The sequence below is a fragment of the Acartia tonsa genome, chromosome 1 (assembly GCF_053477335.1).
Source record: "Acartia tonsa isolate MP-2025a chromosome 1, ASM5347733v1, whole genome shotgun sequence".
Taxonomy (NCBI): Eukaryota; Metazoa; Arthropoda; class Copepoda; order Calanoida; family Acartiidae; genus Acartia; species Acartia tonsa.
This window is the reverse complement of record NC_137260.1, coordinates 20203496-20226758: the sequence shown is the minus strand read 5'-3', so window position 1 is coordinate 20226758 and position 23263 is coordinate 20203496. Positions and strand designations below refer to the sequence as shown.

Sequence of the window (23263 nt, the reverse complement as noted above, 5' to 3'; positions counted from 1 at the left end):
TTTAAAAAGTAGGTTAATAGTTATTTCTCGCATCGTATTATAAACGGCTAATCGGTTACGGACAGACAATGTCAAATAGAGTAGCTTTGATACTAGGAGATTAAATTAAACACAAAATTAAATACGTGCCGTTTATTTAAAATATAATAAGAAAATACAATAATATAATAACTCATAGGAGACTGATCACATTTCACTGGTTATCAATAACATAAGCACGACAATAATAATTACAGCTAGTCCCAGTTTTTCAATATTTAAAATTCAGAAAACCGCAACAAATTTTCTAAGAAATGCGGGAAGAACTTTTCAATAAAATGGAGAGGAGATGAAAACGGCACGGTTAGGATTAGATTTAAAATTGCAGATCTTTTTTGTTCATATCGGGACAGCTTTTGATAAAATAATAGATATTTACAAAATTAATCTATTATTATATTTGAATGCAATAATTAGCAGACAAGTCTTATTAATTTCATTAAGTCAACTAGTTTATTATAACACGGGCATTTGTTTAAAATTAAATTTTGAACCATCGCGCGGCGCTTTTCTTTTATTATCATTTAATCAAGAAATTAATTTCTTTCTTTATCAATCCGTTAAACAAGTCTACAAATATCTTTCCTTCAATCCACAAAGAGGCAATTTTTGTACAATTTAAAAAAAAAATATTAACAATTAATAATTGTCCCTCTTTCACTTTTCTTCATATTAGCATTATTATACAATCATACTCATTATCATACGGTTTCAATTCTGTAAAACTTCTTTCCTTCAATCCGAAAAAATTATGCGGGAAAATAGGAACAGGGAAAGTTTGGAAATATTGGGGAAATTTCAGTCACAGGGAAATTTGTCCAATTACTGGAGGTGCTCGCCGATGGATTTAAGTACTTTATGGTGGTTGTAGTAGTGGCTTGTAGTGGTGAGGAGGGGATAAATTGTCAGTAAGCTGGAGAGTGATTAGTTGGTTCTATCTCCCACCTTAAACATTAATACTTTATTAGACCAAAGCCTTGGTCAAAGGCTGCTTTGTAATTTATATAAGAAATTATAGAAATTTAATTTACTTAGATTTAAAATTATTTAAATGTAGCATAGCTAGGCAAGGATTAATATTTAATTCAATTAAAATCTTAAGAAAACCAAATTAAAAACAATATCTATTTCAAAGTTTTTTACACTTATTTCAATTGAAATTTTTCCATTTTAGATATTGGAAATACTGTAAACTTTGTAATATAAAATCAGCTGCATTAAAGCAAGTTACCAGCAAATAATCTTTCAAAGAGACAGAATATAGAGTAGCTTTAAGAAAATAAATATATGTCAAGCCAGAAGTAGTAAGTAGGTTGTCCGGTTACAAAACAATAGTAAAACCCGAATTAAAGTATGGATACTAAAATTTGAATTTATCTAAAGAATGCTTAAACATAATAAACCTTTAAAATGTGTAATAAAAAATACACTATATAAATGTCCAATAACATTCTATTAAATTAAGTAGGCAGTGAATACCTACTTAAGCCCTCTGACCTTGACAAATATTTATATTTCCTATCTTCGTTCCGGCAAACTTAAAGAACCAGATCAACCTACCCACTGCGGCCGGCGCTGTCCCTGACCTCCGCCTCTAACTCCTCCAGCATAGCCGCCTCTACTTCCGCCCCTCATGCCACCGCCGTTATTGTAACCTCCCCTGCCACCGCCATTGTTATAACCACCGCCGTTGTTATACCCTCCACGGCCTCCTCCATACCCGCCACGATTACCGCCATCAAAATGGCGATTACCGCCATCAAAATGGCCACCACCGCCGTATCCTCCGCCTCCACGGCCGAAGTTGCCGCCATTTCCGGCGCCACGGAATCCTCTATTACCGCCATCCATGACGCTGTTACCCTGGCCGCCGCCATAACCCCCGCGGTATCCACCACCACGTCCACCGCGGTAGTAACCTCTGCCGCCAGCATAGTTATACCGCCTATTGCCCGCCACACCGAAAGTCTCCTTGTTAAGTTTCTTTTCCGCCCTCCAATCATTCTTGATCATTTTACTAAAAATAAAAGATATTTAAAAGAAAAAAAATTGAATGGACGACAGATATAGGTATAAATAATAAGAGATAAGTTTTCCGGAATTGTAATGTAGGGAGTCTATTTGAAATCTGAATCAAATTTTAAGGATTTTTTATAAAATTCGTTTTTTGTATAAGGGGGGGGGGGGGGGGTTTAATGCAACCATCTCGTAATTAGTGAGCAAATGACACTTAGAATTCGAATTTTGATCTGAACTTTTGCATGAGTAATCCTTGGTAGGTCTATTTTCACTAAATCGAACAAAAAGTTGGAAAAGTAACGGCTAGCGGCTCAGCCGTTTTTTTTGCCTATTTTCAGGGTAAATCAATCATCAATTACGTAGGAATCAACTTTTTAAAACATATTTTTGGTTTAATTCATGTTAAATGATAGCAATAACCAATTTTAAAACTTCTAGTACCAACAGCTACCGTCTAGAACCGTTTGATAGCGTTTTGGAGTAGAAAAGAGTATTATGTTGAGAGTTTTCGTGACTAATTTGCAATATAGATATCAAACAAATGGCAAAACAGATGAGCCGCCAGCCGTTAGCCGTTACTTTTCCAACTTTTTGTTCGATTTAGGGAAAATATATCTACAAAGGATTACTCATTAAGATATATAAGTTTTCCGGAATTTTAAAGTTAGGGGGAGATTTGAAATCTGCGTCAAATTTTAAGGATTTTTTTATAAAATTCGTTTTTTCTATAATTCTTTATCTAAGAGCGGAAATGCAAATTAAGTTAATTAATTTTGACCAATAGGATAGGTGGATTTTAAACTACCTGCGCTCTAATTGGTTGAATGATGTACGACATCCAATCAGAGCGCAGATTTTTTAAATCCACCAATCACAGATGCCAAAATTAATTAACTTAGAATGCATTTCCGCTTTTAGATAAAGAATTATAGAAAAAACGAATTTTATAAAAAATCCTTAAAATTTGATGCAGATTTCAAATCTCCCCCTAACTTTAAAATTCTGGAAAACTTATATATCTTATTACTCATGCAAAATTATAGATGGAAATTCGAATTCTAAGTGCCATTTGCTCACGGATTACGAGATGGTTGCATTAAAACCCCCCCCCCCCCTTCTTTATCTAAAAGCGGAAATACAAATTAAGTTAATTAATTTTGGCATCCGTGATTGGTGGATTTAAAAAATCTGCGCTCTGATTGGATGTCGTACATCATTCAACCAATTAGAGCGCAGGTAGTTTAAAATCCACCTATCCTATTGGTAAAAATTAATTAACTTAAAATGTATTTCCGCTTTTAGATAAAGAATTTTACAAAAAACGAATTTTGTAAAAAATCCTTAACATTTGATGCAGATTTCAAATCTACTCCCTACATTAAAATTCCGGAAAACTTATATCTCTTAATAAATAAACCAAAATTTCAGTGTTTCAAAACATAGTATTTGAGGATGTATTAATGAATGAAAGACACAGCGATACTAAACATTTAAAACAAGAAAATTCTCATGTGAAAATTAGGTAAACAAATTCGGATTGAAGAGCAATACTAAAGATGCTTAGTAAGCCTTACTTACCCTTTACTCCTTTCCAGAGCTTCACAGGAAATGTTGTCAAAGAATGAAGTTTTCTTATTGTAAAAGGGCTTCTCGTCATCCTAAGATAAAGAGTTGTAACAGATCTCGTAAATTGTACCACATTTGTTAAAAAAAGAAGTTAGTACATTATATTGAGTTTAAACTATATAGATATTTATAAATATGACCAAAAGTGAGTTTTTTTTTATCCAACTAACCTTCCTATTTCTAGCCTATTTGATATTGACCTTTCAAAGAGTTTTAAATATCTACACAAACCTTTAAACAGGATTTGTAAGTAACCCCCCCCCCCCTTAAAACTGAAAAATTAACACAAAACCTCTGCAGAAAGAAAATCTTCTCTTGCGAATGGTGATAAGTAAAATTCAGAGAATATAAACACCAGAACTATGCTGCAAAGGGAGTTTTGCATAAACTAACAAATACCTCAATTTCTCCATCTTCAATCTCAGGTTGTGTCTCCTCCTCTCCCTCGATAGTAGCTTCACCATTGGTCACCTCAACTTTACTATCATCCAGACGTGTTTTGTTCAGCTTATTTAACACCTAATATATAAAAATATATAAAAGCGAATTACTTTGGTTTTAACGAGACTGTGCAATCGAAAGATTGATAGACCCAACCTTTTAGCCTTTGAGTGTACAGAGTTTGTATCAATTAGATAAATGTTTTATCTAAGCTCTTTTAAATAGTATTAAAATTTTGTAGAGGTAAGAAAAACTTATTAAAAACCAGTAAGATGCCACAGTTAATTTTTAACACGTTCTGTGCGATATATTTTCTAACGCACTATAAAACATTATTTTAAAACCCCCAGCCCCCTTCAAAATTATCCTATTCTATAACAAGAAAGCTATATTTGTCTTTGACGAAGGATCTCGCTAACCGGACCGCAGAACCGATTTTGTTCTTAACATTAACCTTATTATAGTTCCTGAGATGATCCTGGGCTATCTTTCTGTCCTTCCATAACACTTTGAATAAAGAGCCCCTAATTACTATGAGCGCAGCCACTAATTTATCATAAAAAAATAAAGTTTCAGTAAGGCGCTTACCTCTTTAAATTCTTCATTAGCCTTATCAAAGTCATACTCGCTATCAAACTTCAATTTCTCCTTGGGTTGGTTGAATCTTCCAGGTTGGAATCCTCCCCTTCCTGTACAAATACTCTGTTAATTAGGAAAATCCTCTCGAGATTTAACTAAATAGTTTTCTCTCAAATGATAAATTGTATTTTTCACTTGTGGAAATAGGAAACTTCTCACAATAGCGTACTTAAATTAACATACATGAATTAAGGCCAGAAGAGTGATATCTAAAACAAAGTTTATTTTGTATCACTGTTTGAAATGCTTTTAATTAAGCTTCACTGACAAAATAAAGTAAACTCTAACCACCATGAATAAAAATAAATTATTAAGAGGTTAATTAGAACAGGAAACAAACTTAAATATTACCTCTGCCACCACCTCTCTGCTGGCCCATACCACCAGATGATGCACCCCTTCCAGCCCCTCTGTGGAAGCCCACGGGTCCAGCGGGAGGTCCGTTGTTGTGTTGGCCACCGTGGTGGCTACCACCGCGTCCTGCGGAACCGGGCCGCACGTTGGATTGGCTGTCTTGGCGGGATCTATATAATAAAGTAATTAAAGTATTTCTAAAGAAATACCAAACATATCTATGGTTATAAAAATAGAGTTTTATTACAGGGATAATTTGCAGTTAACCTAGCAATTACAAAAAGAGGGAGAGATGGGGAGATTGTGAACAAAAATTACCGCTCTAAAATTAATCAAATAAAGAATGCTTGTTAAAGCTTTTCAGTATGTTTAGTAAGGGGTAGACACACCGGACAAAATATTGCCCAAGCAAACCCCATACACGCAATCGATTTTAAGCAGCGTTGCGGAGCCGCCATATTTGGCTAGAGCCGGTGCCGTGGTTTTCGTTAAGAAACGGCTCCAGCACCGAGTTAGCCGAAAAAATATATTTTTTATAAAATATAATTTGGTAACTCGGTTGTGTTCTATCCATTTTTATCGAATTGAACTTTTAAAACCTTCAAAAAGGCAAAAATAGACTTGAGAAAAAATATATTTCTTGATTTTAGATAGGAGCCGGAACAAAATCTAGTGCTAGCTACGTTAATTGAGTTTATACCTGAGAGTATGTAAATATATTTTAAATACATATCTCGAATCTCAATGACAATAAAACATACCTGTTACCACCCCTAGTTTGTACTCCAGTGTCATGAGTTGGTGAAATCCTTCTGTGTTGATCCATAGGTGTGGACCTCTGAGAATGTGATCTGTCCTCTAGATGGTCTACTGGAGACCCTAAATTTTTAAAGTAAATAAAAAATCAGAATTGCATTAAAGAAAATATTGAATAAAGACAATAAATTAAATTTATTAAACAAAAGTTTAATGAACTTGAGTTATATTATTAGAATAAGTAGAGCGGCTAGTCTATGAATAAGGCTCTTACCTGAACCGAAACCTCTGTTGCCAATAGGACCAAGATTAGGTTTGCTTCCAACTGGACGAGAATTACTTGCCATGGAATGCTTAAAATAAAATATTAAGATTATATATGAATTCAGATAATGCACGATTTTACTTGAATAATACAGAGACATTTAAACTTTATTTTCCTTGTCTAAAGAAACAATGCTTTTAACAAAAAGGGCATTTTATACGACATAAGCCATAAGAACGACTAAAATATTTGAAACACATAAGAAAAATTAATTAGAAAAAATTGTTTTTTAAAGGCTCACAGTTGGTAGGTACAAATGAAGACGGAGCGTAGTAACTTTTTTTAACCAATTGAAAAGGTAAAAGTGTGACTTTATCCAAAATATAGCTAGGAGCCAAAAATTACCTGGATTATAGCGGGGTCATTAGGAAGGCCACCCTGTAGAGTTGGCATAGGCTTGGGAGGTTCACATACTTTGATGTCCTAAAATATTAATAGTTAGAATATAAGAAATAAATCAGACACTAAGTTAAGTTATTTAAGCACTTTCCTTTGCTTAAAAACTTTTGGTGTATCTATCAAATCTGGACATGTTCGAACTTATTTTTTGAGTACCTACCTAAGCATATTAATCTGAGAAATTATTTATAGGAATCTAAGATTAAATAATATCTCACATGTAGCCTTACTCATTGCGATACTTTGCAAAACTAAATTATAATAAAATCTTCTTCGACCTTACAAGAGAAATTACTAACCTTAATGTCTGCACCCTTGAAGATGATATATTCGTAAACCTCATCTCTAGGGGCGACAGGTCTTTCTGTGGGACGATTCTCTGTACCAAACGATCTCACTGAAAAAAATTAAATCAGTTAACCTTATTAATTTAATAAGGAGCAATTATATAATATACTAAAATATACCAATAAGCTACTAATTAAAAAATGGGTTATGCACACTTGAGGGAAACACACTACCTTGAAACATCTATTAAAGTTAAAAGAAACAAGCCAGGGAAAAAATGCAACAAGATTAACTTTAACACTTAAAAGCTTTATTGTGTATGTAACCATAGTTTAAGGGGGGTGAGGCCGGGGGGAATTTTACATATTTGCTTAAACCTGGAGTATAGGCTTTATCTTTGGACTGAGGATAGGTTATTAAAGATAAAATCATTCTTATATGATGAAATAACCGCAACTCTAAGACTTTTTTTTTGGATAGGCCTCCAGGTTCCAGACCTAAAAATGCTTTTATCTTTAAACTATCCTTTCAGTCCAAAGATAAAGCCTTTACTCCAGGTTTACGCAAATGTGTCAAAACTCCCCCCCCCCCCCCCCCCTATTTAGACAAAGTAGAGGTCACAGTATAATCAAGGTTGGCAATCAGTCTAATTTTAAGACCAGATTCAGATTCTTACGTTACAAGAATCTATCCAAAAATTAAACAGGTTCTCTGCGGATTCCGGATTCTAGCAATATTTTAAAAGGCTAATTTAAAAAATAAATTAAGGGATTAAATTATAACGGGTACTGGAAAGAATCTAAAGCTGCCTTTTTTTCATTATTTCTGATATCTAGCTGCACTTGGTGAAGGTGGGGAGAGATGGGGGGGGGGGGGGAGTAGTTATCTTTGCCTTCAATAAGGGGGAGTTAAAAGAAAAAAACTCAGGACGCTAATTTTAGCCCAACTATTAAGAATCCGAATCCACTATAAAAAACAGATTCCGTATTCAGAATTCAAAAATTGGCCAAAAGATGGGCGGATTCCGGATACAGATTACCAACCCTAAGTATAACACTGGAAGTACAGAAACTGTACTATGCATTACCTTTAGCAAGTGCTACTGTAGATTCTTGAGTATCGATGGTGTAAAGAATTCCCTCATATCTAATTTCAGACTTTGAGATCAAGCTAATCTTTGAGCCGAGGTAAGGTATTCCCTCGGGCTCAGACATTGCGACCTGGTTGGATTCTCTGAAATAAAAACAAAGTTATTAGATTATAGAGCTAGCGCCTACTGATACCTAATAATTGATAACTACTAATAGACGCAATCTCCTATTATCATCCTTAATCCTTAATCCAAAACAACTCTAATTTTAGTTAATTCTTCGTAAAATTAAAGTGTCCCCAAGAAAACAACTAGGTAATGAAACGTAGTCTATCGCTATTATCTAATAATTTATGTAATAGCATACTAATTGAAATACCATTAACCTATTAACTAGAACAAATTAAATATTGATCCTAAAATTACTAAATTATAATATACAGTCATTAAATAATTAAAATTTCTTGAATAACATAGGTAGATAATTTACTAATTTATATGTATAGTACGTATTTTAAAGTACAAATATAAATTTACCGGCAACCGAGATGGCCAAAAAGCGCAAAATTAAACAATGACCAATATAAAAGTTATCACCAGAGATCAAATAAAAGTTTTGGTTGAAACACATTAAAACATACTTTCATGATACCAATCTAAATAATTCTAAATTACCTTAAATTATTCAATAATTAGATTTAATTAATAATTAAAATGAATTTGCCGAAAATATAAGAAAGATTAGTGTACACAACACAAAAGTTTCACGCAACGGAAGTCTCCATATGTTCAAAACGGGGTGGTTAAGTTTTTATAATATTTTTTTTTATAAATAAGGAATAAATTTTTCATGTTATTTGCCTTTATTAATAAAGATACAAAAAATATAAATTTAAGTTTAAAATCTACAAAACCAGAAAAAAATATCAACACCCCGTGATGGAAATTCTTTACTAGGTCGTCTTATGTGAAAAGGGTGTCAAAAATGAAAGTTTTTATGGAACTCGTTTTTGCCTTCAAATGCACAAAATTAATAAAGAGTTGTTGATTTCTTCTCGTTTTCCTATTTATAAAATTTATTTTAAAAGAGACAAATTGAAGAATAAAATATTGAAAAATCAATCAGTTTAGCCTTTGGAAAAAGTCCGAACGGGGAGATAAATTAAAAATCCAGCGTAAACTTCTTCTATTTCCTTGAGATTTCCCCCAAAGCTTTATCTTAGTCCCATTTTATTTTTATTTTCATTATAAAAATGCACTTATCATAATTCCCAAAATGTCTGTATAATATATTCCCTGAAGTTTTGTGCAAATGCCGCGGAAATATTTAAGGTCGCCAATTTATTTTTATTTAGATCGCGTAGCAAATACTTCTTCACACAATATTCCCTGTAATTATATTAACTTGCTTCTAATTTACATGTACAAAAACATTTTTAATGCCTAGAATATTATTTTAAAGCCTATATTGTAATACGTTGATACTATTTATTTTATGTAAATGCATTTCAAGTTTAATATAATATGTTTAAATGTCAAGAAAAAATTGCCATGGCTACATTGTCTCCTTATTCTAGAATTATTTAAGAGCAAGTGCATATGAAAAAGAGAGAAATGATATGAAAACAACTGCCTTAACAATTAGTTAAAATATAAAATCTATGGTTAAAAACTATTATGAATCAGCTTTTTAAAGTTGATTTATAATTTATCATTTTTTGATACATCTAAACTTAATCGAATATAAGATATTTTTTTCAGAACTTGTAAATATAAACACAAAATGACAATTAAAATGAAATAGCTTTTTTTTAGACCACTGTTTTATTTAAATTTGATAATATAAATAAGATATACTGTGTATAGTCTACCTAGTCTACCAGATCTAGCAAAAACCAACTGATTAATTGTGAGAGCTTTAAGAATAAATATAATATTATAAAATATCAGGTACCTCTTTTTCATCTTTTGGTTCGATTTAGGGAAAATAGACCTACCAAGGATTACTCATGCCAAGTTTCATAACATAATTCGGATTCCAAGTACCATTTGTGCACTGATTACGAGATTTATTATATAAAATATTTGTACATTCAATAAACTTACTAATAGTATTATTCGATCAAATACATTCCACAAATTTTTCCGTTTCTGTTTAAGATGAATTTATTCCACAACCATTTCTAAATTTTTATAGTTTTGTGTTTCTGTCATCATGACCGAGTACAAGTTAGTGGTTGTGGGGGCTGGCGGTGTCGGAAAATCTGCACTCACAATTCAACTTATCCAAAATCATTTTGTACCAGAATATGACCCTACTATAGAAGACAGTTACAGGTTAGTTGAACATTTTAAGACAGTGATCAGGCTTTGGATCTTTACTTGAAAGTTATTAAATACCATTTCCTTATTTTTTTTACAGAATAAAACTAAGATGAATGACTTTTAATGTTCTTTTGAATATTAATCAGACATACAATAGGAAAACAGTGAATTGATTTAAGTTTGGGAGAATGAAAAGGATTTTGATGTCCCTGTTTACATTTTTTCTTATTTTTAACGAAAAGAATAAATAAATAATTGTCTTTTAAATGTGCTTCATTGTATTTCATTTTAGGAAGCAAGTTGTTATAGATGGAGAAACGTGTTTGTTAGATATTTTAGATACTGCTGGACAGGAGGTGACAGTTATAAATTACTTAAGAAATCTAAAATAATATTTCATTTCTCTATTCTCATTTTTACTTTTATCCACGGTATTTTTTTGCAATTTGTATTCAAAGCCTTCAATGTTTCTTTTTTGTAAGAAAAAAACGATCTTTATATGGTAATTACCATTTTAAAGGCTTCTACAACTTGTTAGCTTTCCAACTATAGTACCTAAGTTTAACAAATGTCTAATTGTTTTTAAAGATATTTTTATTATTATTTAGGAGTATTGTGCTATGAGAGACCAGTATATGAGGACGGGAGAAGGATTTCTAATTGTGTTTGCAGTCAATAATGCCACCTCATTCGAGGAAATTAATGCTTACAGGTTAGGGTATTTGTTATCTTTCATTATGGCTGTTTGGCAGACAGAATGTTAGCTAAATAGTTCGTACAACTCTTATCTTAAGAATCTTAAATATGTAGCTTATTTTAAATCATAATGTATGCTTATAAAGAACACGTCTAAATTAACCAAATGAGTAGTATTTTTTTATGACAACTTGTCTTTTTTTAGAAAAAGAAATGCTACTCTCCTTAATATATGCATAATACCAGTCTGACGTAAAAGATCATGTTAATTACCTATTCAACGAATACCCAATAATAATTAACCCATGATTTTAGAGAACAAATCAAACGAGTAAAAGATGCGGACGAAGTTCCTATGGTTTTAGTTGGAAACAAATGTGACCTTCCCACACGCAGTATTGATATGCAGCAAGCTAAAGATGTTGCGAGGTATCAGATTAACTTTATTAGCTGGATTTATGGGGATAAGTAGAAGTAAACTGACAAGCTTAATTTGCTTGATTCTCTTCATTAAGATTGATAATTAATATTTTTTTTTTATCATTGAAGTATATTTCGTTATGAAGCAGCAGTAGTTAATGATTTGTTTGTTATGGTTGAGATAAATTTATAACTGTTTAAAGATATGTCTTTTCCTCAATTCTTTAAAGATGTTTTTCAATCTTCGGCTGCTGAGGATTATTTAGCAGAAGATTTATTAATCGCCAATTGTCCCCTCCTTACCTTTGTAACTATTATTAATTTTAATATTCTGTTCCTTTATTAGTTCACCTTTTGTTAGGGTATAATCATATTAGGTATTAAAATAATATTCCACAAATAATCTTTGTCAATCCTGTAAAATATTTTTGTTGTCAGGAATTATGGAGTACCTTTAGTTGAGACCTCAGCTAAAACGAGAATGGGAGTTGATGATGCTTTTTACTCATTAGTCAGAGAAATAAGAAAATATGTAAGTATTTTTAAAAATATTCTTTTCACTTTTTATTTATCAAGAAAACAAACTGTTTTGAATATTCAGTTATGCATACTTTTAAGTATTTATTATATGAAGGCCCATTTGTCACTTTTTAAACCCAATAAATACTCGGCTATACAATAAATTACAACGCTAAGATTCTTATACAAGTTATTACTGTAGGAAAAAAACGAATTTTTGATAGAATGATTAGCGACGCGGAATTGAAATAAAATATTTATTTAAATTTGGCGTTTTTGTTCAGAGTTTACCCTACTAAAGCATTCCTAGTACATTATAATTTTTAAAAATGTTACCTATGTTTTTAATATTGGGTCTCAAAAAGTGGCACATCCGCTGATTTCTTTTAAATTAGTTTAATTTCAAATATTAATTTCATTTCCAGAGAGAAAAAGGAAAAAAGGTTACAAAGAAGAAAAAGAAATGTGCCATACAATGAAAATTAAAAAAAGGTTTTTATTTGGTTTGCCGCACCCTGTACTAATATTCTTCTTGCATTTTTCAATGCTTCTTTAACTCAATTTTAAAATATTTGCTACATCTTTGCTTGGAGTTTAACCTTTGGAGTATGGCGAAAACTTTTCGCTGAAAAATGTAAACAAAGCTTTCCGTTTAACACTGCACTTTATTTTCATTTTACTTAACAGCAACATTTGATTGGGGCTACGTTTCTTACAGGAATAATATCATAATTGATGTTTCCAGTATGGCTTCGAAATATATAATTATCGCTGGATTACAACTGGTTGTGGTCCATACTGAAAAATCATGTGTCGTATCGTATTATAGACAACTTTTTTCGAATAATATTATAAATCATGAAATTAACATTAGTTTTGTTCGCCTGGGTCTTCGGCGCCTGGGGGCTTGTAAAACTGAAATTAATTTTATGATTTTTCATTTTTCTATCCGCGGAAACTAGTGTATAATCCGATGCGATAAATAAATTTTAGGTATACAGTTTATACAAATATCTAATTGGCATATATTATACTATCAAGTTTATCAGTTTTTAAAACTTTTTGCATGATGTTTGAATTTTAAAGTATTAATCTGCCTGCACTAATTTAACATTATATAACCAAAATAAAGTTAACTATCAGCGTTGCGGAGCCGTTTGATTTTGGTGCGGCTCCGGCTCCGCGAAGCCGTCTGTGAAGATGGCGGCTCCAGCTCCGGCTCCGGCTCCGACCTAAAATCAAGAAAAACTCAATATATTTTTTCCCCCACGTCTATTTTTGACTTTTAAAGGTTTTAAAGTCCAATTTTGATTAAAAATGGACTTGAAAAACTTAAAATTATAATTATTAAAAAAACTCTTCATTTAGCTAACCTGGAGCCGGAGCCGTTTTTTAACGAAAATTACGGCTCCAGCAATATGTGACGGCTTCGGCTCCACAACGCTGTTAACTATAATACCATCATTAACAGAATACTATCATTAACAGAATACTGTAATATTATCTATTATTAATCAGAGGTCTCTAGTTCTACTAAAAGTTTTAAATTTTTTTCTCAAAATTATTAATATGAACAATGTCTTGTTAAACATCTAATTTTGGTTTCAACAATATTCAAATAAAACTTGCTTTTTACATCACCACTTTTAAGATAGCACTTTTTAAATATTGCTTTGGGTTTTATACAGGGAAAGAAAAGAAAATAGATAATAAGTCAATCTACCCCAAGAAATTCAAGATTCGTATCATATTAGTTTCAATATTGGGAAACACATTGATTTATATTTCTCTGTCAAATCCTTGATTTTTATCACTTCTAAAGTTATACTTTTCAAGAGGCTTGGGTTTACTTACAAATGATTCTTTTTTGGCTATGGACTATATTAAACTTCATATTTTTTACTGGGTTATACAATTTAGCATGATATGATTAATGATTTTAACTATAATGTAATATATTTTTCAGAAAGAGTTGGCTGGCAAGCACAAGAAACAAAATCAGTTCAACTGTTGTAATCTCATTTAATCTGGTTCCCAGAGACAATCAATCCCCCAGTAGTGTTACAGCAGATTTAGCATGGTTAAAATCTTGCTGTGATTCTATGTTACAGAAAATTTTAAGATCCATCAAAAACCCATTATAGGAATAAAGATTATAGGCTTGTTAATAGAGGAAAGTATTTGTCGATTTTTTCTCTAGTTTTCTAGGAAAACTATAAAGGCAAATCAATACAAAATTAAGTTAAACTTGCTTCTAACAAAAGTCTCGTATTTGAATTCTATTCTATTCTACACAGTCACAAAATAACGCTTTATTAACACACAAAATAACTAATTCTAGTATATATTATAATATTTTACCTATATGTTATCGTCTAGAAGTGAAAATAGGCGGGGATATTTATTCTGAAATCTTTTTTTATCTATTTTTCAGAATTAATATCTCTTTCCTTTACAGTGAAGAGTTTAATTAGTTGGATCCCTGTGCTTTTTTTTCTAGTTAAATCTGTTATTATCAATTTGTCAGAATATGTTTTAGTAAAAAAAGTTTATTATTTTATTTAGTAGCGTAGATACTCTATATCTTAGTTTTCAGCAATTTTTTATTAGAATAGGATAAACTAGGTATAGTTTTGCTGTTAAAATTTTTGAGGTCTACGCTAATATGGACGCTTTAGTTCAGTTTTTCTAGATGGAGTGAAATAATATTTTCGTTATTTCTATTTATTTTAGATAGGTAGCTAAATATTTGTAAGTAAATCAAATCTTTCTGAAGTTAAAAAAAAAAACATATTTGCTGCTATTAATATAAGTATTTTGAACATAAAGTATTAAACTTTCTGAAAATAAAAGAACACAGGTACTCTAAAATCTTTTAAATACTTTTGCCTTAAAAAATAAGTTATTTAAAATACCATAACCCAACTTAAAAGCTTTACTAATATTATTACCACAACATTTTGTATGAAGATTATTTGACTAATACATAGAAATATATAGACGCAATATTTAACATTGTAAAGCATTAATTAAACTAAAAGCACAAAGCAATTTTCAAATGGATTGTTACTGTTTTTTCTCAGAGGGAATTTTTAACGTGAAAATAATAGGTATTTTTTCGCCAACTTTCTGCCAGTCATAAATAATGAGATACATTCAGTTTTTTTTTTACTGCATATCAACAAACAATATCATATTTATATGTTTGTTACCAGCAAAGAAAATTCAGTTTACAGTAGGTATTTTATTGGACTGCTGGAAAAGTTAGAGGCAAATAGTTTTTTTCGTCTGGTGATATATCCCTTTTTCTCTCTGTTATTTTACCCTATTTTCCTGTATAATATTCATAATTACACGAAGGTATGCTACCAATATTTAACATTTCATACTGCTAGATTTAACAAATTTGTACCAACATAGTTTTTAGGGGAATATTATACTTTTCAGTAAAGGTAATTAGGATTTGAAATATATATTTTTTGAATTAACACTAACAAATAACTCTGTATATTTTTATATACTAGGTAGGTGAGCTTTTTTCATTAAGATACATTTATAAACTATAATACACAATTTTGAGGAAATTTACATCTACGATAGCTGACACATATTCTTGATAAAGCAATCTCATATATTTAAACTATTTTGTCTCCAACTTCCGGGGCTATGGAATTAATGATTCTTTTTCAATTTTTTTTCCTCAGGCTTATTGCTTTTTGCTTATTGCACAGTATTTACACAATACATTATATTTTGACCCTACGAAAAATTAGAGGCAAATTTGTTTTCTGTTGATAAAACATTCAATCCTGGATTTAATTACTTTAATTTAGTCGATAATAACTACCTAAAGAAAATGTGATGTGAAAAAACTTGTACTATTTGATGTATTTAAACTTAAAGGAAGCCTGCAAGAAATACCACGCTTTAACTGCTGAAAGACTGCCACAAGTAGACCAAATACCCCAAATTTGAAGCCTTCAGCTTCTATAACAAAAAAGTTTTAGGCATTTTAAAATGACATTTTATGTACATAAAAATTTTGAAAGAATTGCAATGCTCATGTTGAAAACTTTGAAATTAAACTACGTGGCCTAGAAACAAAATTATAAGCTTATTTTTGTCATAAATTTAGGTTTCCAGTAACTAATTATATTTTTACAATAAAAATACCCATTTTTATAGTCAAAATCATTAAAAAAATTAAGTTTTAATTGCGTTGTACCGAATGTACTGTAGCCAATCAGAAGGCTGAATCAGCTTAACAACCAATCACAGCTAAGCTTGTATTAGTTTACCCCTTTGTTTCCGCTATGATTTTCGTTTTAAAATGCAATCTAAATCGAATTTTTTTCATAGATTTTGACAATGAAATGTGGTGTTTTTATTGTAAAAATGTAATCAGTTACAGGCAATCTAAGTTTCTGACAAAGATAAGGTTATAATTTTGTGTCTAGGCGACGTAATTTAATATTGTTTTTTCTTTTATGAGCATTGGAAATCTTTCAAAAATTCCATTGTACATAAAATGCTATTTTGAAATGCCTAGAACTTTTTTGTTATTGAAGCTGAAGGCTTTAAATTTGGGGTATTAGGTCTTCTTGTGGCAGTCTTTCAGCAGTTAAAGCGTGTTATTTCTTGCAGGCGTCCTTTAATGTTTATCTACAATTAAGAGCTTTTTTATGTGTGATGAATTTACATTGGAAAATTTCTAAATTTTTATTAATCAAATGAAAGTTAATAACATTTTTATATCAGATATTTACTTAAATCAAATAAATTTGAAAATTATATTATTAAAAATATAAAAATAAAACAGGGACAATTATGCCCAAAAGTAGCTCAGTTTTAACTAGCAAGTTTATTTAATTTTAACATAGGCGCTTGCTTATTTATTTTTTAAATTTATGTTCTTGTTAAGTTTTAAAATAAGACAAAATTAGGGATATCAAATTCTTGGTAGATGAAAAGATACATAACCTTAAAATTGAGTAGCTGCTTGCTAAAAGGTTAATAAAGCCAAAATGTATTTCAGGAAAACTAAATTTTGCAAATATTTTGTTCCTAAGCACAACTTTATCAATGGAATAAAAACAATAGAATGAATAGTCTGATGGATGTTGTATAAATATTTTTTATCAGTTTTATAAATGTTGAAAACGAACAAATCTTTGTAAAATTTTGAAATATTCTAATTAATCAAAATTTGTTTACAGCGTTTTACATTCCAAATAAAACATTTTCACAATAAGGCACAAAAATGTCAATTTTGATATAAAAAAATATTTTATAATCAAATATTTAATAAATGTGTTAATAACTATAACTTAGCCCTAAAATTAACCTTAAATGTCAGAATTTTAGTCTTTAAAAGGCAGTAAAAAATGGCCGTAAAAAGTTGCCATTTCTTATTTTTAAAACTGCCATATTAGTTGTATATGATCGTTATGCTTTTTCAAAATTTGTAGATCTTTGACTCTGTAAAAAAAGCTTACCTCCAAATGTACAATTTGCATTATAAAACTAAATGGGGACTATTCTCGGAAAAGAAGATCAAGTGATTAATTGAATAAACTAGATTTCTGCTGATTAGTTGGATGAACGAGAAACCAATTAACCCCACCCCCCCTCAAAAAAAAAAAAAAAATAAATCATAAGCGGTAAAACTCTCTCCAAACATTTATTTGTAAGAGGGTATTAACCCTTTTACCCCCCACTCCTTGGACGCCTTCATAACTTGGTTTATTCGTATATTATTATTCAACAAAAAAAGCTCGACTTGACTGCTAAAAGGTGCATAAGATACTCTAATTCGTGCATAGTCCCCTTTAATAATTTTCTTTTTTGATCAAAAGATACACGATTCACAAATATTTGAAAAGTGTCGTAGCGATCCTATACTTTGTTTATATGTATGACTGTTGTGATAACTGGTAATTTTTTTGTAAATATGTATTAACATGTTTTATTTGTATATACAGGGACATGGACTTAGCTTTAGGAAAACAATACTTATAATGTATATAGTAACGGTTAAAGCACAAAGGACGATTTAGTGTTTTTAATGGGGTTTTATGTATTAGGATGATATTAATTTAGTGCATATGGCCTAACTTACTAGATTTAAATGATAGTTTTTGGTCGTCCTTAAATTTTTAACCTTATCTAACCCAAATGATTAAATAGATAAGACGCCCAAGCTTTTTTTGGCGGGAGGAGGAGACTAAATCTCAAAAAGGGGGAGGGATTATTCAAGTATCCTTCCCCCCCAATGCTTCTTTACCCCAGAGTAAAATCTATGAAGGGGTTATGAAAAACCCACATTTTTGAAGTAAAATGTCAAAAATCTACCTACCTTATTTTTATAAATTTATAAACATAGGGCATTTAACGTGGGGCTTTAAAGGATTCGGATGGATAAAACTCTCGTCAATCAAAACTTTTTGGGGTAAAATATAATTTACAAAAATTATTTGGGTGCCTAGGTAAGGGGATATGGGTTCGCATGTTATGTTTGTTATCTTGCAGAAAATAGCGTAAAACCATCCCTTGACTCAAATAAAAAACCAGCCTGAAATCATCTTAGGACTAATATTCTCTATAAAGGCGAACTCAATCAGTTCAATGGTAACCGAGATCTTGACAAACAAACAAAATCCTTACTACTTTACATTAAACGGTCGTGTCTCTTTGCGTTATAAATAACTGAGGACAAAAAATATCTCCAGTTAAGTGTACATTTGTTTTCCATAACCTAAGTCGATGTCCTTGTGAAAAAATTCTAAACCACTAGTAAAACTATGTATGTATTATTAACATGTTAAAATTCATGTATTATTTTTTTATTTACAGTTGGGGCCGTGGAACAAAGTCTTAGTCCGTAGAAACAGAGTATTCGCGGTCTCAACTCATTAACTTGCAAAGGGCATACCTAGTATGTCCGCTAAATTTAAATGTATTTTTTTCTGCCACAAAGTAAGTCTTCTGAATAGATATATAACAGAATTTTTTTAGTTTTTAATGTTTTTTTTTACTTCAGATTTTACAAAATGTTTTAATTTGCTGAAGCATGTTTCTTTTTAAATTGAAGCAACATTTCCTTCGTTTTAAATTGGATAAGACAAATAGTTCTACCAAATAGAATGATAAACTAAAATACGGTACAATTAAAGTTAGGCTTAGGGATTGCTATGTATAATTATATCTTTCTGTGTTAATTTATTTTTACGTGTGCTTCTCAATGGCTAGATAATTTGGATGGATATAGAATATAGGTGTATATTATGACAGGGGACAAATTTGTAGGCAATTTGGGTTGCTAAAATTTACATCTTTATTGGTGAACTGACCATCATTATTGTAAGGGAGGTGTGGGATAAAGTGGGTGGATGTTGATTGTTATTTTAGCAAGCTACAAGATTCAGTTTATTAGAGTAGATGATAGTATGGTGTCTGATCCAAGTAATAATATATTTATTCTTAAGTGTGAAATACTTGTGTGTTGAAAAATACATTAATTCCAAAGGGCTAGAATTTTTTCAAACATTATCTAATTTCTTTTGGAAAAAGTTAATAGCAAAAACAATGTTTGTTTAATTGTAAACAAAATTCTTTTATTGTTTTTGTGCCTTTTTATTTAATGAGCTAAACATCATTGAACTTTGCACCCTTTTAAGCCTAGGGACAGGGAACAACATTTGCAATTTGTGAGATAGTAAAAATAAAAAAGTATACTGTATCAGCTCATACCAATAACGAAATTAATTCTGAAGAAAATCACGAAACCTATACGTGTTTTTCAGCTGTCGTTGGGGGGCTACACATCGTAAAATTGACGACCTCTCCATTTGCCCCCCAAATATTATTTTAGATTTATTTTGCTTATTGGTTATACCTTATTCCTGATACTGTAGAGTCATAGTAACTTTGCGTTTCTCTCGGCAAATAGAACCATAATTGAACAAACAGTTAATTCCTTTACCGTCATCCCAGTGACTTCTCATTTACTCTACCATCTTAGACAATACTAAGGATCTAAACTCTTTATGTCTAAGGGGAAATATCAAAAGTTTTCAGAGTAAATATCCCTGTTCCCCAGACCGTGATTTGACATTTCTTAATTTTATGCAAACAACATTCTTTAATAGTGACTAATAAGTCTTATTAGCAAGTGATTTTAAACAAAAAATGTCTTCGTCTTTTGTTCCCCAGTCGTAAGTTATATCTCCCTCCCCTATAAGTTTTTAATCTTAGTGGAAAAGGAGAAGGGAAAAGGACCAAAGAGAAGGGGCGAGAAAGATTTAACAAAGAGTAATATTAAAAGAGTTCAAAGGGGGGAGGCGGATGTGCCACTTTTTGAAACCAAAACTAAAAGTCAACAAAGGAACTCAACTAAAAAAAGAGTTACAGGTCTGAGATTTTGCACGGCAGTTGCTTTATAGAGGTACAATATGGAACTGTGAAGAAACGGCGGCGCAACCGCCGAAAACCGCCGTTTCCCGCCGAATTTTTTTTTGCAATTTCTCGGCGGTTTTCGGCGGATGCGCCGCCATTTCTTCACTGTTCCATAATGTAACACTATAAAGCAACTGCCATGCAAAATCTCAGACCTGTAACTCTTTTTTTAGTTGAGTTCCTTTGACTTTTAGTTTTGGTTTCAAAAAGTGGCACATCCGCCTCCCCCCTTTAATTTTTGTATTCTTAAAAATAAATATTCCCGGACGAAAGAATAAAAAATATACCTAAGTTGAAAGTGGAAAAATACATTTTCTAGTTGATAGAAAAGAAATACTTAAATCTTTTAGCTGATACATAAAAAAGAGTAATTTTTCCCTTTTTATTGTAACTGTGGATAGGGACATCTCAAGAGGCATCAAATTCAAGGAGCACTTATGTTTAGGAGAGGGGGAGAAGGAGACCTTCCACTCTTATTAATTCCTATTAATTTTTTTCAAGGGAAGATTTCTCTTGAGATTATGGTGTTACCTTTCCTAAATAACTATAAACCTGGCTGAAGAGAAGATTCGCTGCAGGGTTGTCATATCAGGCGGGTGGTTTTGGGCTGCCCTTTATCAGGTCCTTTTGGGCACCCCCCGTTTTGGAGGGTGAAAAAAGAGAGGGGGGGGGGGCTATTTTTTGGTTGATATTCAGGCTTGTCAAATTGGGTGGGAGGTTTGTGGCCGCCCTTTATCGGTCCTTTTGGGCAGATTTGGGCAAACCCCGTTTTGGGGAGTGAGAAAAAGGGGAGGGGGTAAAAAAAGTGGGGGATCAGGCCTATTTTTCGGGTGATATTAAATATATAAATTAGTAAGCTTTTTTGTATCTAGAGAAGGATTTTCCTAACTGCTTAACCAATATGGTTCTCCTTTCCAGTGTAGCTTTTTTAGGTCCTGAGATTGTTTTAGGCTATTTTATTTCTAATAATAAGTCTTGGTATGGTTATAGGCTATTTTATATCCTTTCATATGCTTTTTATGACATTTGTCCTAAAAGGGTGCCTAAAACCACTTTAAGGCGCCCGTTTTGGGCAATTGGGCGGCCCATTATAAAAAAAATGCCCAATATGACAACCCTGATTCGCTGTAAAGGAGAACCATAGCAGTTCAGATATTTACCCATCAATTACTTGATATGGCTGAGGCTGCAGTCCTTTTTACTTTAACTTTCTGCCCACCAACCAAGAATAACAAAGGTGATCCTCTGTCTTCATTTCTGTCCAATCACCTGAGGTGGATACTTAAAAACATCAAAAACACTTGAAGACACGTTCGACGACTCAGTCTTCCACAAGTCGAGGTTAGATTTTTACCTCTTCTTAAAAACACTTCAAGACACGTTTGAAGACACGTCAAGTTTTGTGTAGTTTCGCGTAATTTTGCGTTAAAAAATCCTACTGCTTTCCCACCTAGTATCCTGTCATAAATAAGAGTTAACAACTTTTTTTCTTAAGTTTTTTTTACATTTTTTCAAAATGAAAATCACAAGCGATTTTGCACCTAGCATTTAGGTACTCTATATTTGAAGGGTAGAAAATAGCATAAAACCATTTATAATTGGATATTGTATTGTATAACAAACAATTTTCAATGAATAATAAAATAAAGCTTCGGTCCCTCGGTATATAGCAATTGATAATAAACTTATGATATTTAATTTTACTATCTGTGAAAATGTTAAATAAATATTTAAATAAAAAAATTTGTAAAAATACTTGTTTGTCCCCCTATGACCTCCTACTGAAGGAAAGTGCCTATTTTACAGACTAACATACACACACTGTTCGATGTAAATTGAGAACACTTCAAAGACGTCTTCAACTACCTACTTGAAGACTTGTCTTCAAAGAGTAGCTCTTCAAGAAAAAGTTTTTAAGAATTACTTTTTGCCAAAATACTTGAAGACTACAAGACTTCAAGACGTCGACAATGTTTTAAGTATCCACCTCTGGGGTATTAGGTTAATAAACACCCAACAGACTGATCAAATATAAAATATACTTATATGCTCCATAGTAATGGTAATGTTGTCATTTCACCCTTTGATCTTGAATAGGAGCTGTATAATCACATTTCCAATTGTATAGTATCTTTGCTAATAAAAAAATAGGATTATCTTAAATGATTTCTAGTAGCAAAGCTACTCTATAATTTGAAGTGTCCATCTGTAGGACTGTCTGTTCGTCTGTCCATCACAGAGACAGAAAGGGGGAAACATGAATTTTTTGGCTCCTATGAAAGATACGAGAGCTGTAATTTTAAACAATTAAATATATTAACATTCTTGTAAATTGGTTGGGGTGCTAGATTAATTCCTTTATTCTTAAGTTATGATGATTTTTTCAACTCCTATTCAAGATAGACAGCTAAAATACTCCGTGATTGAATAAGTTTGCAATTCACATATTCCCACAAAGTTTCATTAAGATTTGCTTATTAATTAAGGTACAAGATCGATTTCTAGATTTTCATGTTATAAATCTTACAAGGTTTCATGATTTTTTAGTTTAATGTTTTTTTTAAGAAACTAGTCTTACCTATAGTTCATTTTTTCCGGATATCTATCCATAACTTTTGAGCTTTGTGGATGTTGTCATCCTTGTCATTTGTCTAATTTAGTGAGAAATGACCAATAGAAGATTTATCTCTAGAAAAAAAATTGGTGAATGATTTATTTATTTTTCTATTTCTTCAAGAAATTACTCTTTGCTAAGCTTCCGAAATAAGAGGGAGAGAGAGGGGGCGTTATAAGACGGGATAGGGAGAGACTTAAGGTGGTGGTTGGTGTGTGCATTTTGGGGGATAGGGGGGTATCGGAGGGAGGTAGTCAGA

At 31.5% G+C, this 23263-nt stretch overlaps 2 protein-coding genes and 1 long non-coding RNA gene across 7 annotated transcripts; 2 read left to right on the top strand and 1 right to left on the bottom strand.

The window, feature by feature from the left end:
* Positions 1-117: 117 nt before the first annotated feature.
* On the bottom strand, positions 118-8671 carry LOC145314638 (protein LSM14 homolog car-1-like). Of its 4 annotated transcripts, none has more exons than XM_080154632.1 (11): positions 7974-8671; positions 6898-6995; positions 6545-6622; positions 6149-6227; positions 5880-5997; positions 5116-5288; positions 4714-4814; positions 4084-4203; positions 3637-3716; positions 1600-2056; positions 118-984 (listed from the first exon to the last, which is right to left on the bottom strand). In XM_080154632.1, the coding sequence occupies exons 1-11, from the start codon at positions 8098-8100 to the stop codon at positions 964-966; spliced, it is 1452 nt and encodes a 483-aa protein (XP_080010758.1). In that variant the 5' UTR covers positions 8101-8671; the 3' UTR covers positions 118-963. The 4 variants fall into 4 exon arrangements, with proteins under 4 accessions (XP_080010758.1, XP_080010776.1, XP_080010767.1 ...); XM_080154650.1 differs by having other exon boundaries at positions 118-998; positions 7974-8156; XM_080154641.1 differs by having other exon boundaries at positions 118-998; positions 1626-2056; positions 7974-8156.
* Positions 8672-9750: 1079 nt separating this feature from the next.
* LOC145314615 (GTPase KRas-like) lies at positions 9751-15895 on the top strand. 2 transcript variants are annotated; one of them, XM_080154614.1, is made up of 8 exons: positions 9751-9926; positions 10174-10313; positions 10594-10657; positions 10910-11013; positions 11313-11426; positions 11856-11949; positions 12362-12428; positions 13903-15895. In XM_080154614.1, the coding sequence occupies exons 2-7, from the start codon at positions 10192-10194 to the stop codon at positions 12413-12415; spliced, it is 552 nt and encodes a 183-aa protein (XP_080010740.1). In that variant the 5' UTR covers positions 9751-9926; positions 10174-10191; the 3' UTR covers positions 12416-12428; positions 13903-15895. The 2 variants fall into 2 exon arrangements, with proteins under 2 accessions (XP_080010740.1, XP_080010736.1); XM_080154610.1 differs by lacking the exon at positions 12362-12428 and having other exon boundaries at positions 9757-9926; positions 13903-15876.
* A 429-nt stretch (positions 15896-16324) lies between these two features.
* Positions 16325-18941, top strand: LOC145314631 (uncharacterized). Its single transcript, XR_013877829.1, has 2 exons — positions 16325-17439; positions 17792-18941. It is a non-coding gene; the product is annotated as an uncharacterized LOC145314631 (long non-coding RNA).
* The last annotated feature ends 4322 nt before the right edge of the window (positions 18942-23263 follow it).